The 14,311-nt window shown below is 39.5% G+C and overlaps 1 protein-coding gene across 1 annotated transcript in view; it reads right to left on the bottom strand.

The window, feature by feature from the left end:
* VIT (vitrin) overlaps positions 1 to 14,311 on the bottom strand; it is a 199,978-nt gene that overhangs the window by 61,057 nt on the left and 124,610 nt on the right. Inside the window, exons 6-7 of the mRNA XM_036749928.1 lie at positions 14,041 to 14,118; positions 6,057 to 6,287 (exon numbers count right to left, since the gene is read on the bottom strand). Coding sequence (XP_036605823.1) covers positions 6,057 to 6,287; positions 14,041 to 14,118 — 309 coding nt within the window. The remainder of the gene's footprint in view (positions 1 to 6,056; positions 6,288 to 14,040; positions 14,119 to 14,311) is intronic.

Below are 14,311 nucleotides of genomic sequence, written 5' to 3'. Positions count from 1 at the left end.
ATACTTTGGAGGATGAAGGACATAATGTAAGGTAGGTGAAGGGACATGAAAAATAAATTTCACCTAATTTACAGTTTTGTTGAGAGACAAACCTATTACTGACTGATATGACCCTTTGCCTATTTATCTAAGTATTTATTTTAAGAATACTACCTCAAAAATTATCTATTAGTACCAGATCTGAAACTGTACAACAGAGCAGTAATCATTAAAGTGATATGGAACTGGTTAAGAAGAAAGAGACCTTGATTAGTGCAACAAATCATACAGAGGCAAGCAAACATGGAAGCACAGTTAAACCCCAGTTACTGGGGGAAGGATTCATTGTTTAACAAAAACTTCTGGGAAAACTAGACAGCAGTCTGGCATAAATTAGATTTAGACTAATTTCTCATGTCATATATCAGGATAAGCTCAAAATGGACACACGACTTAGATGTAAATGTCAGAACATAAGCAAATTGGAGGAACAAGGAAGAAATTACCTTTTGGATCAACGGATAGGGAAGAGTCTGTGACGAAACAAGTTATAGAGAGGGTCATCCAAAATGAAAAGGACAATTTTGATTATGTAAAATTTCAAAGTTTTTGCACAAACAAATCTAATAAAATAAAAATTAGAAGGGAAATGGCTGGGAAGAAATCTTCCTAAGTTTCTTTCATAAAGGTCTCATTTTTAAGACATAGAAGGAATTTGTTCAAATTATGTAAGATTAAGAGTCATTCCCCAAAAGACATATGATCAAAAAATATGAACAGACAATTTTCAAAGGAAGAAATACAAGCTGTAAATAATTACATAAAACTCTAGATCTCTACAATTAGAGAAATGCAAATTAAAGCGATTTTGAGGTTCTACTTTCTATCTGTCAAACTGTCAAAGAAGAAAATAACAAATGTTGGATGGACTATGGAAAACAGATGCACCATGGTATACTGGTGTACCTATGGCAGAATTATGAATTGGCCTAGTCCTTCTGAAAGCAATAGCCAGAAGGTTACTGAACTGAGTATTCCCTTTGACCCTGATATATCATTACTAGGCCTATACCCCAAAGAACAAAGAAAAAGGACCTATATGTACAAAAACATTTATAGCAGCTCTTTTTGTAGTTGCCAAAAAAATTAGAAACTGACAGGGATATCATCCTACTGGGGAGTGGCTATACAAATTGTGATATATGAATGTAATGGAATTATTATTCTACCATAAGAAATGATGACACATACAATTCTAGATGGAACTGAGAAGATCTTTGGAAAAGTGAACTGAACTAGAACAATTTTTCCAATTATAACAACATTATAGACAAAAACAACTTTGAAAGATTTTAGAACTCTTATCAAATCAATGACAAGCCATGAGTCCAAAAGAATGAAAAACTATGTGACTCACCTCCTGGCAGGAGTTAATGAGCTCAAAATGAAGAAAAATATATAGATCATTGGATATGATGAATGTGGGAATTTGTTTTGTTGGACTATTTAGTTCTGTATTGAGAGATTTGTTTTTTGTTTGTGTTTTTGGAGGAACAAATTCATTTAAAAATACTTATTTGAAAAAACAGAAATAATAAACTCTTAAAAAAGAGTACCTTCCCCATTCACATCAATGGAGATAACTATTAATGAAATGCATGTTGCTAGTTTGAGCTCTTTTTAAAGAAAAATTATAGAAATATCAGATATTTGACAAAATTTGCCTATAATGGAGTAGCCAATGGATTTATACATATATTAAGGTATAGGTATGAGTGGAGGTAAATGGGAGATTCATTCTATGGACCCCACATCCAATTTACACTTTCATCATATCAAGATCATAGAATTTAAATCTATAGAGGGTATTTAGAGATTATCTAATCTCATTTTATATAAGACAAGTCTAGGCTTAGGAATGGGAAGTGACTTGACCAAGGTCATAAATATATGACCAGAAGATTACAGGATCACAGATTTAGAGATGGTAGGGACCTTAGAGGTCATTTAATATAATCCCCTCATTTTACTGTTGAGGAAACTGAGGTCCAGAGAAGGAAAGTGATTTGTTCAAGCCATACATGAACTAAACGGTGGAGCCAGAATTTGAACCCAAGTCTTCTGACTCCAAATCCATTGTTTTTCCTATTTCAGCAGACTTCTTGTGGGAGAATTCTTTGAGTGGGAAATGAAGTTTTTAAAAGCGTGTGTGTGTGTGTGTGTGTGTGTGTGTGTGTGTGTGTGTGTGTGTTTAAATTTGGCTCCCCTCCTTTGGCAATTAGAGCACATTGCAGGGAGATCTTGTTCTGAATATTTGTCTAACACTTTGTGGGTCAGAATACAGCAGGCTGCTGGACAAAGATGAAGAAGGAACATTGATCAGCCCTGATGCTGTTATCCAAAGCCCTGTTACCGAGCCAGAAATAATAGGAGTTGCCAGATTGGAAGTCACAGCTTCAGGTTTCCCTACCTTTTCCAAAAATAAGCAAGACCTTAACTTAAAAGCTTTCAGAACTTCTTGCACAAGAGAATATCCTTGCCACATGTTTAATTATATACATCTTAAGAGAATTGTTGTCCTGGAAGACAAGAAGAGGAAGCAACTTATAAATATGTCTTCAATCATTCAAGAATCTTTGAAAGAATTGAGAACTCCAAAGAATAAGACCTATTAACTGTGCCACTTTCAGAAAGGGAAACATTTGAATGTTCTTGGCTCGTAACCCCTTAACCCTGAGCAGCCTGCCTCTCTCCAATTGGCTGAGACAAACATAATTAGGAAGGTAAACTGGGGAAAAAACCAAACTATTTGAAACACGAATTCTGAGCAATACCAACAACAGCAGAAAAAGCTCAGGATTATATATGTTTTGATCCTCCAGTTCTTGGCTCCTCTCCATTTGTTTGGTTGTTGGGGAGTAAAGTCTATCAGACTTCCTTGAGCAGTCATAGAATTTCAGACCCTGTGGTGACCTTGAAGGTCATCTATACTAAACCCCTTATGTGGTAGTTGAAGACTCAGGGTCCTAGGAATAGAAGGGAAATGACTTGCCAAGTTAATTATCAAGCTGGGGCTTGAACCAAGCCTCCAGACTGCCAGTCTGGTATTCTTTCTTGTATGTCATAATGCCTGTCTCTCTGTTCAGATCAAACGCTAAGGATTAAAAGTCTCTGATTCTGGTAAACAGTTTCATTGCTGTCTTTGAATGGGGCTGGCTTCATGCTAGCTGGACTCAGAGACAGGTGTTGGGAGAAGAGGACTTACATAAATCGAAATATTGATTGGATATAAGTAGAATTCATTTCGATCAATCAATTAACAAGCATCTAGGAAGTCCTTACTACACACTAGGCAGGCGCTGTGTTGAGCACTGGGGATGCAAAGAAAGGCATAAACAATCACTACCCTCAAAGACCTCATGTTCTAATGGGGTAGACAATATATAAATTAAGGTACAAACCAGATTCATACAGACTAAATAGAAAGCAACCTTAGAGGAGAAGACCCTAGCATAGGAAAGGTCTCCAGGAGAAGCTGGAGTTTAGTTGAGTCCTGAAGTAAGCCAGGGAGTCTAAGGGGTAAAGAGGGAGAACATTCCAGGCATGAGAGATGGCCATTGTAAGGGAAATGGGAGATGGAGCGCCGTATGCAAAAAACAATTAGTCAGGATAGCTGGATTGTAGAGTTCATGGAGGGGTATAAAGTATAACAAGACTTGAAAAACAGGAAGGGGCCAGTTTATGAAGAGCTTTACATGCTTTATATTTAACAGACTTCATATTTGTCCTGGAGGTAATAGAGAACCGTTGGATGAGAAATAATTAGCAGTGGGCCATCAGATCATAGCAGACCCTTGACAGGGAAAATTATTCCTTGAGGGTCTTTACAATGGGATGATTCTCCATCCATTCACAGTGGCTTGGGTATAAGCCTACGAGGAAACTAAAGGATAGATATTTAGAATGTCTTTTAAGGTCCCTACCCTTGCTGTGATTATGGGTTTCATTATTGTAGTCCCTTGACATGTTAGGTGGACTTTTTTACCCTAGCTATTTGCTAGCTATGTGACCTTGGGAAATTCAGTTTGTCTGCCTCAGTTTCCTTACCTGCATAACGGGATTAATAAAAGCACCTACTTCTCAGGGTTGCTGTGAGGTCCAAATGAGACAATATTTGTAAAGCATCTAGCATAGTACCCGGCACATAAGCAGACACTTAATAAATGCTTGTTTGTGGGGCCTGCAATTGTCTAGCCTACAATAAAATAAACTGAGGCAGAGATCTGAGTCAATAGCATTTCGTTAAAAGGTCCATGACCCCCCTTTAACGAAGTGGACCTCAGATCTTCCTCAGATGCCCTCTTCTTCCAGGGCCTTGGTTTTGTAGTGCTTGATGCCCAGACAATATACATGAAGCAAAGTAAAAATGTAGAATCTCACTGGTTGATAGATCTCGACCTTGACCCTCCAAGAGAGGCTACGTAAAATACAGAAGCCCATTGGTTGAGAAACAAGCCTACCAGCAGACTTTGACAGACCTATTTTGAGCTTTCAGGAGGTCCTATCAAGCCAGTGAGCAGACCTACGGGCAAGGCTGATAAACAAAACATCCACTTGGGCTAATGGCAGACAGGCAGGTCACAGACCAGAAAACAGGGCCACTTGCTGGTCAAGTGCTTGTGGCCATTTCCCCATGTTGGGCAACACAGAGATGATGAGGAATGGAGGGTCAGCACAAATAGCTGAGGGACTTTCCATTTTACTGAGTCACCTCCACTGCACTGGATTTGGTCACCGTAACAAGGCAAAAACAAGAGTGGAAGTCCTCTAGTTAGCTTCCTATGATTGAGCAAGTGAACTTACGGTGGCTAGGATTCGAATTCAGGTCTTTCCTACTCTAGGCCCTGCATTCTATCCATGATACTACCTAGCTGTTCTGTATATTTGTACTAGTTCCACTAGTAGTTCACAGCTCTGGGGCCTAATATGCAGAATTTATAATTGCTATCCCTATGGAATCATATCAAACTGGTTAATACTGATGGGAATAAAATAGGGGTCCAATTAGTCCTCTATCACAGTTCCTCTCTCAATCCCTTTCCTATGCATTAGGGACGCAGTGGATGACAGATACGAATGGCAAGGATAAAGTAATCAGAGAAGGAAGTAACATATCAGAAAGCCGGATTTTCCTAAAGGGCTGCTCTTTGAGGAAGAGGGTTCATTTTAAAACTTCTAGTAACCTTGGAACTTGAGATCTTTTCAACTGAGGCCTCAGGGAAACAGTAATTTCACAAAGGAGAAGTTGTAAGACAACATCCTAACCACTAATCCCATAATACCAGTTCTAGCCTTTGAATATAGTATTAAGCACTACCATATAATTTACTCAGTCCCAGGCCTCTGCTTTGTGCATGTTGTTTAATAAAATAGGAGAGGGATAGGGAATCGACCTGTAATTTAATTGGTTTAGGGAACTCCCAGATGAGGAAATACCCTCCACCAATGCAGACTGACACCTTCCCCGCAATTTTTAGTCTTAGAGAGTTTCCTAGAGCACTGAGAAGTTGCATGACTTGTCCAGGGTCACACAGTCTCAGCTTTGAAGCCAGCTATCAATCTACTATAGTACTTTGCTTCTCTTAAGAAAAAAAATGAAGTTAGGTATTATCAGGCTCTATGATCTTCTTCACACCTGAGAAGATGTGAACAATAGTTCCTTGGTTACAGAAGGAAGGGAGCCTTCCACCGGCTGCACTCCTTGGACCAGTCTCAGACACTACAGAGTGAACACACTACACATATATTTTAAGATTGTTCCCTTGATGCATGAAAAATCACCGGCATGTGAATTAAAATGCATCTGTGCAAAATCTAATTCTCCTGCCCTCCTTCCTTCCTCCTTTTAGAAAACTACCAACTGCCTCAAACATTAGCTTTGTGACTCAGGGCAAGTCACTTAGACTCTTTGTGCCTTAGTTTCCTTATTTATTGAGTGAAGGGTTGAAATAGATGGCCTCTAAAGCTCCTTCCAGCTCTAAACCTATGATCCTATGAGCTTGGTCTATTCTACTGACCTGTATCTCTGATCCTGTGGCCTGCAGGTTGCAGTCTGGTAGTGATGGTGGAGGTGGAGATGGAGGTGGTGGTGGTGGTGGTGGTGGTGTCGGTGTCCAGAGGAGTCCATGACTTTGGAGTGGTGCTCAGGGGTTCAGCTGGGGTGGTGGCAGGCACTCTGGTTGTGGTGGTTGGCAGTGGGGTAGTTGAGAAAAGGATTGTAGACTTCTGATATGGCTTTGTTGTTTCATCTGTAAGAAAACAGAATCATATCAGATCTTGGAAAATGTAATATCTGTACTGCAGTGGTGTCAAACTCAAATAGAAACAGGGACTACTTGGCATATCCCCATACATAAGGATCCCTATAGGCCACATGTTGGCTTAGTTTTAACATGTGATCTCATCTGTGCTTTGTTACATTTTTACTTATTTTATTAAATATTTTCCAATTACATTTTAATCTGGTTTGAGCTGCCCTTGGGAGTGTTGGGGGCACATGAAGACAGAGGATCATGTGTTTGATATGTTTATCTGGTATACTAGGGAACTGCCAGATATCAAATTGACTGTCATTTACTAAACAGCTACTACAATGCAAAAGACTGTGTTAGATACTATGGGTGATCCCAGGAGCATAAAACATGGTCCTTGACCTCAAGAAACTTATATTCCAATTGGGGAGATGACACATAAACACACAAAAAGTTGTTTTTCTGTTTTCCAAGAGGACCAATAACATCATGGTTGATGTCTTGACTCATTCATGAATTGGATTTAAGTGAGGCAGAGCAGCACAAAGTCAGTAGCATCACTATCTCTTCCAAAGTCATCAAAGCCCAGTGGCAAGAAAAAAGTCGGGACAACTGGCGATGGCATCTTCAATATCTGACCAAGTTCTAAGCACTCCACAGTACCTGTTTCAGCTGCCTTCATGATTGTTGGAACAAATTGTTCTCATCTGCCCATCTCTCCAAGGGAAGTCTTCACATGTTTAGGGTTGACATCTCCTAACTTACCAACAGGTTTGAAGCCTGTTGGTTACCCCCAACATGCTTTAGCTATCTGCCAAGATGGTTTTACTGGGTTGTGGCTGTTGCACATGCTACAGCTCCTTGGAGCCACAGGTGAAAGTTGAGTGTCAGGTGGACACCAAAGGTGGATGAGCGGCCCCGACCAGGGTTTGGCAAGCTCTCACATCAGAGATGCTAGCTTTCCTCGAACACCCTATACATGAAAAGTTTAATACCAATAGAAGACTTTTAAATACTCATTCCAGACAACTGTGAAACAGATGTCACGAGGACATAATTATCAAGTACAAGTGGTATGTTATGCCAAATAATCTAGAATGATTCCATAATCTGAAATATCATTCTAGCTTTTGCCCTACAGAATAATTGGATTATTTCATTTACATTCATAGTATGGTACAATGGAAAGAACATTGCAAACCTGGGTTTGGTTCTGTCATTAACCAGCTATGCTACTTTAGTCAAGTTACTTAACATTCACAATATGAGCTAGGGTAGTAACAGAACTAAATGATCTCTAGTGTTTTTTTTTCTTTTTCCAGCTCTGACATTTTATGATTCTATGACTAATACTGAATCTCTAAATGTAACCTGGCAGTGAATTTAGGCCACTACAAGATGGCAAAAAGACTGGGGGAGACAGATGGATTTCCTTTGTTTCCTCAGATGTTTCCCTTTGTAAATAAGAGACATGCCAGAGAAGGGTACACAGTGGCCAATTCTTCACAATCCTGTGCTGCTGCACCGCAGTGTAAGACCCTTGGTTTTCAAGCCTATATAGCTGAGGTCTAGATAAAGGTTTGAACATACTCCTTCCAAACTTGAGGAAGAAATGTAAGAGGCAGTATGGTGTAGTGGATGGGGCTACGAACATGATTTAGACCTTGCAATTAGGTAGATTGGGTTCAAGTCCTGCCTCTCACAAATCTTGATTATGTGACCCTAGGCAAATGACCTAAGCTTTCAATAACTCCAAGCTACTCTTTAAGACCATATTTCAGAACAGTTGAAGATGTAAAGGGAATTGCTTCATTAGTAGAGCCTTCTACCATTGAAGTCATAAGTCTGAACCTCTGGGAGAAATTTAAAATAATCAAATAATCTTTGGTATTTGCTTTGCAATTTGTAGTCGTTAGGGAATTACCTGGTACACTGAGAAGTTAATGATTTATCCAGGGTCACATAGCTTGTATGTATTAGAGGTAAGACTTGAATCTAGCTCTTTCTTACTCCAAGACCAGTTCTCTATCCACTCCATATGTGTGTGTATACATAATATATATGTACGTAAGTATATGCAAAAATATACACATATAAAATTTATATATACATGCACATATGTATGTATATACATACATATATTTTTTTACATATTTACATACATTTTACAGGGTGACATGGTCAAATGGTCAATAATAGTCAATAAACATTTACTAAGAGCCTATGTATCAGGCACTGTGCTAAGCACTGGGGATACAAATATGTTTTAAAAATAGTCCCTCTGTTCAAGAAGCTTACAATCTAATAGAAGAAGATAATATATAAAAGGAAGCAGAAAAGGAGGAGAAGAAGGTATTTCATGTTGGGGCATGGTAAAGAAGTCAAAGATGTCCCAGAGCAGTACAGCCAGATAAGAAATGAGATGTTTTCTTTCAGCCAAGCTTCCTCCTTAAATGGTAATTTTGGAGTTTATGGCTCTACCCTTTGATCAAAGGGGCGATGAGGAGGTGGAGTACTAAGACTGATGGGATTTTGCAGGGTGATAAGGTTTTCTGAAGTGGTGTCAAAATAGAAGGCATATATTACACATATGAAATATATATATTCTCTTTAAGTTTAAATATATATGCACACACAGTTTTTTCACTTATTTTGCCCTTTCTTAGACACCACTTGACCATACTACCCTCTAAAAATGTTAACCGAACCATGCCCCCGAATAGTAGTGCCATTATGTGTTGGGCAGGGAGTGGGGAGTGGAGTGGGGAGGGACCTTAGGGGCATTCCAGATCCACTGACCAAAATTGGGACACTTTCTCCACTTCTACTCTGATAATCTCATCAGCTGGGGTAATACAGTTAGCATTTGCATAGGGAAATAAGTCATCTGTTTTTTAACCCCAAATTTGGCTTTTATTGTAATTAAATCTAGTCTTTACAGGAAGCGGATACTTCATTTGCTGTTCATTGCTAATAGAACACTACCAAATATATATGAACGTAGTGCCAAAGGATGAGATGGTCACAGGCTTGGCCATAACCTTTAGGTGTTTCCCCTGCGTACAGGTGGTGTTGAATCTGTGATATTTTTAATCACTTAAAAGGATGAAAACTTCAGAGTAAATTTTAAAAATGGTTTTAAAATTTAAAATCCTCCTAATGTTAGCAGCTGAAACAAATTAGACCAGCCAGATGCTTCGAAAATCACCTGGGGTGGTGAAAGAAAGAAAACAAACCAATATTTGAAGAAGATAGCAACAGTTTAAGTTTATAATGAAATATAATATTTGTTCTTAGAAGTTTTGTTTACTTTAGCATTTGCTTTATGTGCTTGTAGTTCACGATTTTTAAGGAGAAAGGGGAAGTCTACTAGTTCTGTGATTTTGTCTAAATAAGCAATTATATTTTTATTTTACAAGAAGCGTAAGTGAATGCATGAAGTGAGATGTCTAGGAACTTGTCTAGGGAGTGACTCGTCATATGGCACCTTTATATTTTAGTTAATTATTTCTGGTAATAAGGTGCTTAACTCAACTTTTTCTGTGCTGTTGAAGGAAACAAATGCTAAAAATGCCTTCCAAATTTTGGTTTCCTGGTACAAAGCTCCCATTGCTGCACCTCAGTTACAGGTCTGCAGTGTGGCATGAGGTCGAAGAGAAGCAAACAGCTTAGAGACATGAAAATGTAGCAGGTTTGAGGTCACACAAATTTTCTCCAGGATCTACTGTCAGTGAGGGTGCAGTAGCCTTAAAGCTGTACTACTAGCTGGGTACCAACAATGAGGATAGCAGAGTTTTAATGCATTATACATAGTAGAGTAGTTGGGAAGCCCACCCCTTGCATTACATTCATTGCCTGGATTCCACTGCAGGCAGTGGAAATTCAAGCACAGAAGAGGGGTTGGGATTGGGAGTAGGGTGGTATGGGTGCAACGTTGGCATTGGGCTCTCTTGCCCAGTGATCTACACCAACAACTTGTACCTTTTCCCTTTGTTTGCAGATAATGAAGCCTATGACTTCATAGAGATTTGGTGGATTTTTGTAAACCAGCATTTATCTATTTTTATCTGGTCTGAGTAGCTATGGAGGCTAACCAAATTACAGCTGCCCACATTATGGCTTCTGACTGCCTGACACAGAGGACTGAAATCTCTCGTAATGCTAGTCTTCCATGCAAATTAAGATCTTTTCCACTCAAGTGGCATCACTTTCCTACAGAAGTCATTTCATTCCTTATGTTGAAATCTTAATTTACCTGTTAACATGGGAGGCAGGAACCTGCTGCAACCTAAAGAGCTGTTCACTCACTCTGGCCTCTGTTATCTAACTACTTGTTCTTGATGATATGACTAGTAGAATATAAACTCTTTGAGAGCTGGGACTCTTTTTGTATCTCTAGCACCTAGTGCAGTGCCTGGCTGTGACAACAATGTTACTTGCATCTACTGTGGCTGTGTAAGGCCAATAACACCAGCACACAGGAGGGCTGCTAGCACAGGTTCTTTGATCTGCTTTTCTAAGGAAAGCAACCCTAAGGGGTTAACAATCTTACTTTAATTAAACATATGTATATCATTCACTTAGTTCAGGAGGAAAAGCTAGCACCCTGAACTTCAGAGAAAACACAAACAGAAATTACAAGCATAAATTATATAAACAGAGCACATAAACACCAATTAACAGGCAGACTTCTAACTATCTGACCATAGCAATACATACGCAGTTACTGGAGAGAAAAAGCACCAACATCTGGGTTTTCAAAGCTGGGGCACTCCTTAATGGCTACCCAGAGTCTGGTCTGGTAAAATCGCAGGAACGCTTTTCCAATGAGTGAGCCCCATGCAAAATGCTAACCTCCGAGTATATATACACTTCTTAAGAGTCAGAGGGCATCACAACTGTGCAACTCAAACCCATGTGACCTAGGCCTTCCCGTGACTTAAGCAGGTCATCAAAGATTCTTATTTGAAACAAAGGCAAGACTCAAAGGCATTTGATTGCCTTAGTGCTGAGAAGCAGTCCAAAACAAAAGACAACAAAAAGTCCCACTTTACTTGCCATTACATTGGCACAAAGTAGGTGTTTAATAAATGTTTATAGAATTAATGAGTGAATACGTGAAGCTTTCAAGTCTACCCACCAGGATTTGACCTCCTGAATTTAAGAGAATTCATTTGTTCAAGGAAGAATATTGCTAAGGGCTGCATTTTTGTGGTTTTTACTGGCAGTTTTTAGCTTAAATGGATGAAAACCTTCCTATAATTTTAAAGGGAAGTTCTTGTAGGTTAGAGAAGACACCTTCTTGTTGAATTAAAACATGACGCCCAGGATCTGGCAACTCTGGGTGATCCACTAAGACCATCTGGTTCTTAAAATCCTAGCTTTCCTTATAACTCAGTTGAAGCTCCACCAACTACAGGGGACTTTTCTTCATGCTCTCAGCTATTAATAGCTATTCTCTCCCTTTCCCTAATTAACTTGTATTTAATTGGTGTGTGTGTGTGTGTGTGTGTGTGTGTGTGTGTGTGTGTGTGTGTGTACATGTTTTCCCCTTGATAAAATGTAAGCTCCTTGAGGACAGAGACCATTTCATTTTTATGTCTGTTTTCCCATCAACTAGTACCTTGCCTGGTGCAAAGTAGATAGATTGATACAGATAATCACACTAGAAAGCAATGTTATCAATCATTTAGTCAATTGTTAGGTAGAAGAGAAAGCGAATGGGAACAGAATGTGAGATGGCATTTAACCTATTGCTTTTTCCTGATGCATCTGCTACTATTTGAAGGAAACAAAAAAATCACGCGTGATTCCAGGCTAATTTTTTCACCCTTTGAGAATCACTGTTTCTTATCTGTAAGGTAACAAGTCTAGATCAGATGGTCTTGAAGGTCCATTTCATTTTTAAAGTTTTTAAATTATCTGATACCATCAACAAATCTCCTTTTGGTTTCTAGTTTATCAGCAACACAGATGGTAGGATGAACAGTGGGTACACATGGAGCATTAGGTTCTGTCTAGAACCGTTGGATCACAGATCTAGAACTGGAAAGGTTCCTTTGAGACCATCTAGTCCAACCTGATCACTTTGCAGATGATGAAATTGAGAGTGAAGTGCCTTGCTCAAAGTACAAAAGAAGAACCAGATGTGGTTCCTGCCCTGGAGGAGTTTAAAGGTCAAATGGATTTTAAAATCCAACCCTCAGGTTATTTGTAGGTTCCTCCAATCTTTTCTCCACCTTCTCTTCCAAGGACACTCACTTAAGATAGAAAGATTTGAAAACCCATCTTTATCTCAAGTCAGCTACCTGGAAAATCAATTGCATGAACCAATCATAAAGCAGACATCTTCCCCATACATGGATTTGGTTATGTGAATGCTGTCTTTGAACTGACATGCGAGTAGACATGGAATTCCAGTAGAATGTTCATCAAGGACATCTTCCCATCTTCCAGTACCTGGCACATAGTAAGTGCTTCATAAATGTTTGCTGCATCAAATAGATATCACACAGGAAGTCTAAAGTTCAGGTGTTGTTCTGTTCTTTTTCAACAGCTCAATGTGAACCGACAAATGAGTCCACGTTGACTCTCAGGTAGGCCAGGCCAGGCTAGGACAAAGCCTGGTACATTTTTTCAGCCTGAATTATTTAAATTGGGGAGTTGCTTTTGTCCCACTGACCAGGTAAGTGCTTTCACTCTGCACTCTCTCTCTCTTTTTTTTTTTTAGTGCCTGGGTAGGTTTAGTTGTTGTTTTTTTTTTTTTATTTCAGTGTAGATTCTGAGCTTCCAGGAAACAGAGCTCTAGTATAAATGTGAAGTAACCAGAAATGAAATGTAACAAAATGATAAAATCCAAGGCGACATTAATTCAGTTGGACAGCAATAGAGATGCCGCCAGCCTCAGAGCCGGGTTCAAACAGAAAACATTCTCATATTCACTAAGCATATGAAACACAAAAGGTCCCACCATCTCTGTGCCCATGTTCTTGGCACATATCAAAATCAGTCAATCAATTACCAAACAATAATTAACTGAGGATCGGCAGCCTGGTGCAATGGATGCAGAGCCAGCCAAGAAGACTTGGGTTCAGGCCTCACCTCTGACACAGAATGGCTGTGTAGTCCTGGGCCGTGTGGCCCTGAATAAGTCACTTCTGAGTGCTCTAAGCAACTCTGCACACAAAGTACTAACTAGCCTTGGTAGAGCGAATTTCCTCTTGTCTAGTGCCTATCCCTATTAAGTGACTATTAGGTTACAGGCCTGTGCTAGTAGTTGTGGGCAGCTAGGCGGTACAATGGATAGAACACCAATCCTGGAGTCAGGAGGACCTGAGGTCAAACCTGAGCTATGTGACCCTGGGCAAGTCACTTACCCCTATTTGCCTCAGTTCCTTCATCTGTAAAATGAACTGGAGAAGGAAATGGCAAACCATTCCCGTATCTCTGCCAAGAAAACCCCAAATGGGGGTCCCGTGTCTCAGCCAGATACGGCTGAAAAACAACTTAACAACAGATTACAGGCCTGTGCTAGATGCTAGAGATATCCAAGGACAAAAATGGAATCATTCTTGCCCTCAGGGTGCTTACATTCTAAACTCGTCTTGGATTCAGGGGAATCCCAGTTTTAGGATATTGATTTTGACCCTGTTCAAGAAACCTCAGACTGCTTATTTATGAACTGTGTGAAAAAAAGAAGAAAACCTGATCAAGGACTGTCCTTTGAGCCATGCAGGAATCAGTCACTTGCCTGGTTTAGTAACTGAGCTCTTAGGAGATGAATATTCCAGAGTTGATGGGTAGGTCATGCCTCTTTTTTGTTTACCTTCTGCAAAAAAGAAAAGATAGGATGATTATTTCTTCCGGAGGTGTTTTCAGCTGATCCGCAATATTAATTGATTCTTCTTCCATTCCCTTTAAATTGTCTATGCTGAGAATGTGGCACAAAGCCAGCCCATCTTGGGCAGAGCTATTAAAAACAAATATCAAAGGCAAAGAAACATTTAGTTTTCTCTCATAGG

Source organism: Trichosurus vulpecula, chromosome 3 (genome assembly GCF_011100635.1).
Source record: "Trichosurus vulpecula isolate mTriVul1 chromosome 3, mTriVul1.pri, whole genome shotgun sequence".
Classification (NCBI taxonomy): Eukaryota; Metazoa; Chordata; class Mammalia; order Diprotodontia; family Phalangeridae; genus Trichosurus; species Trichosurus vulpecula.
The sequence above is the reverse complement of the archived record's forward strand: the minus strand, read 5'-3'. Positions and strand labels throughout refer to the sequence as shown.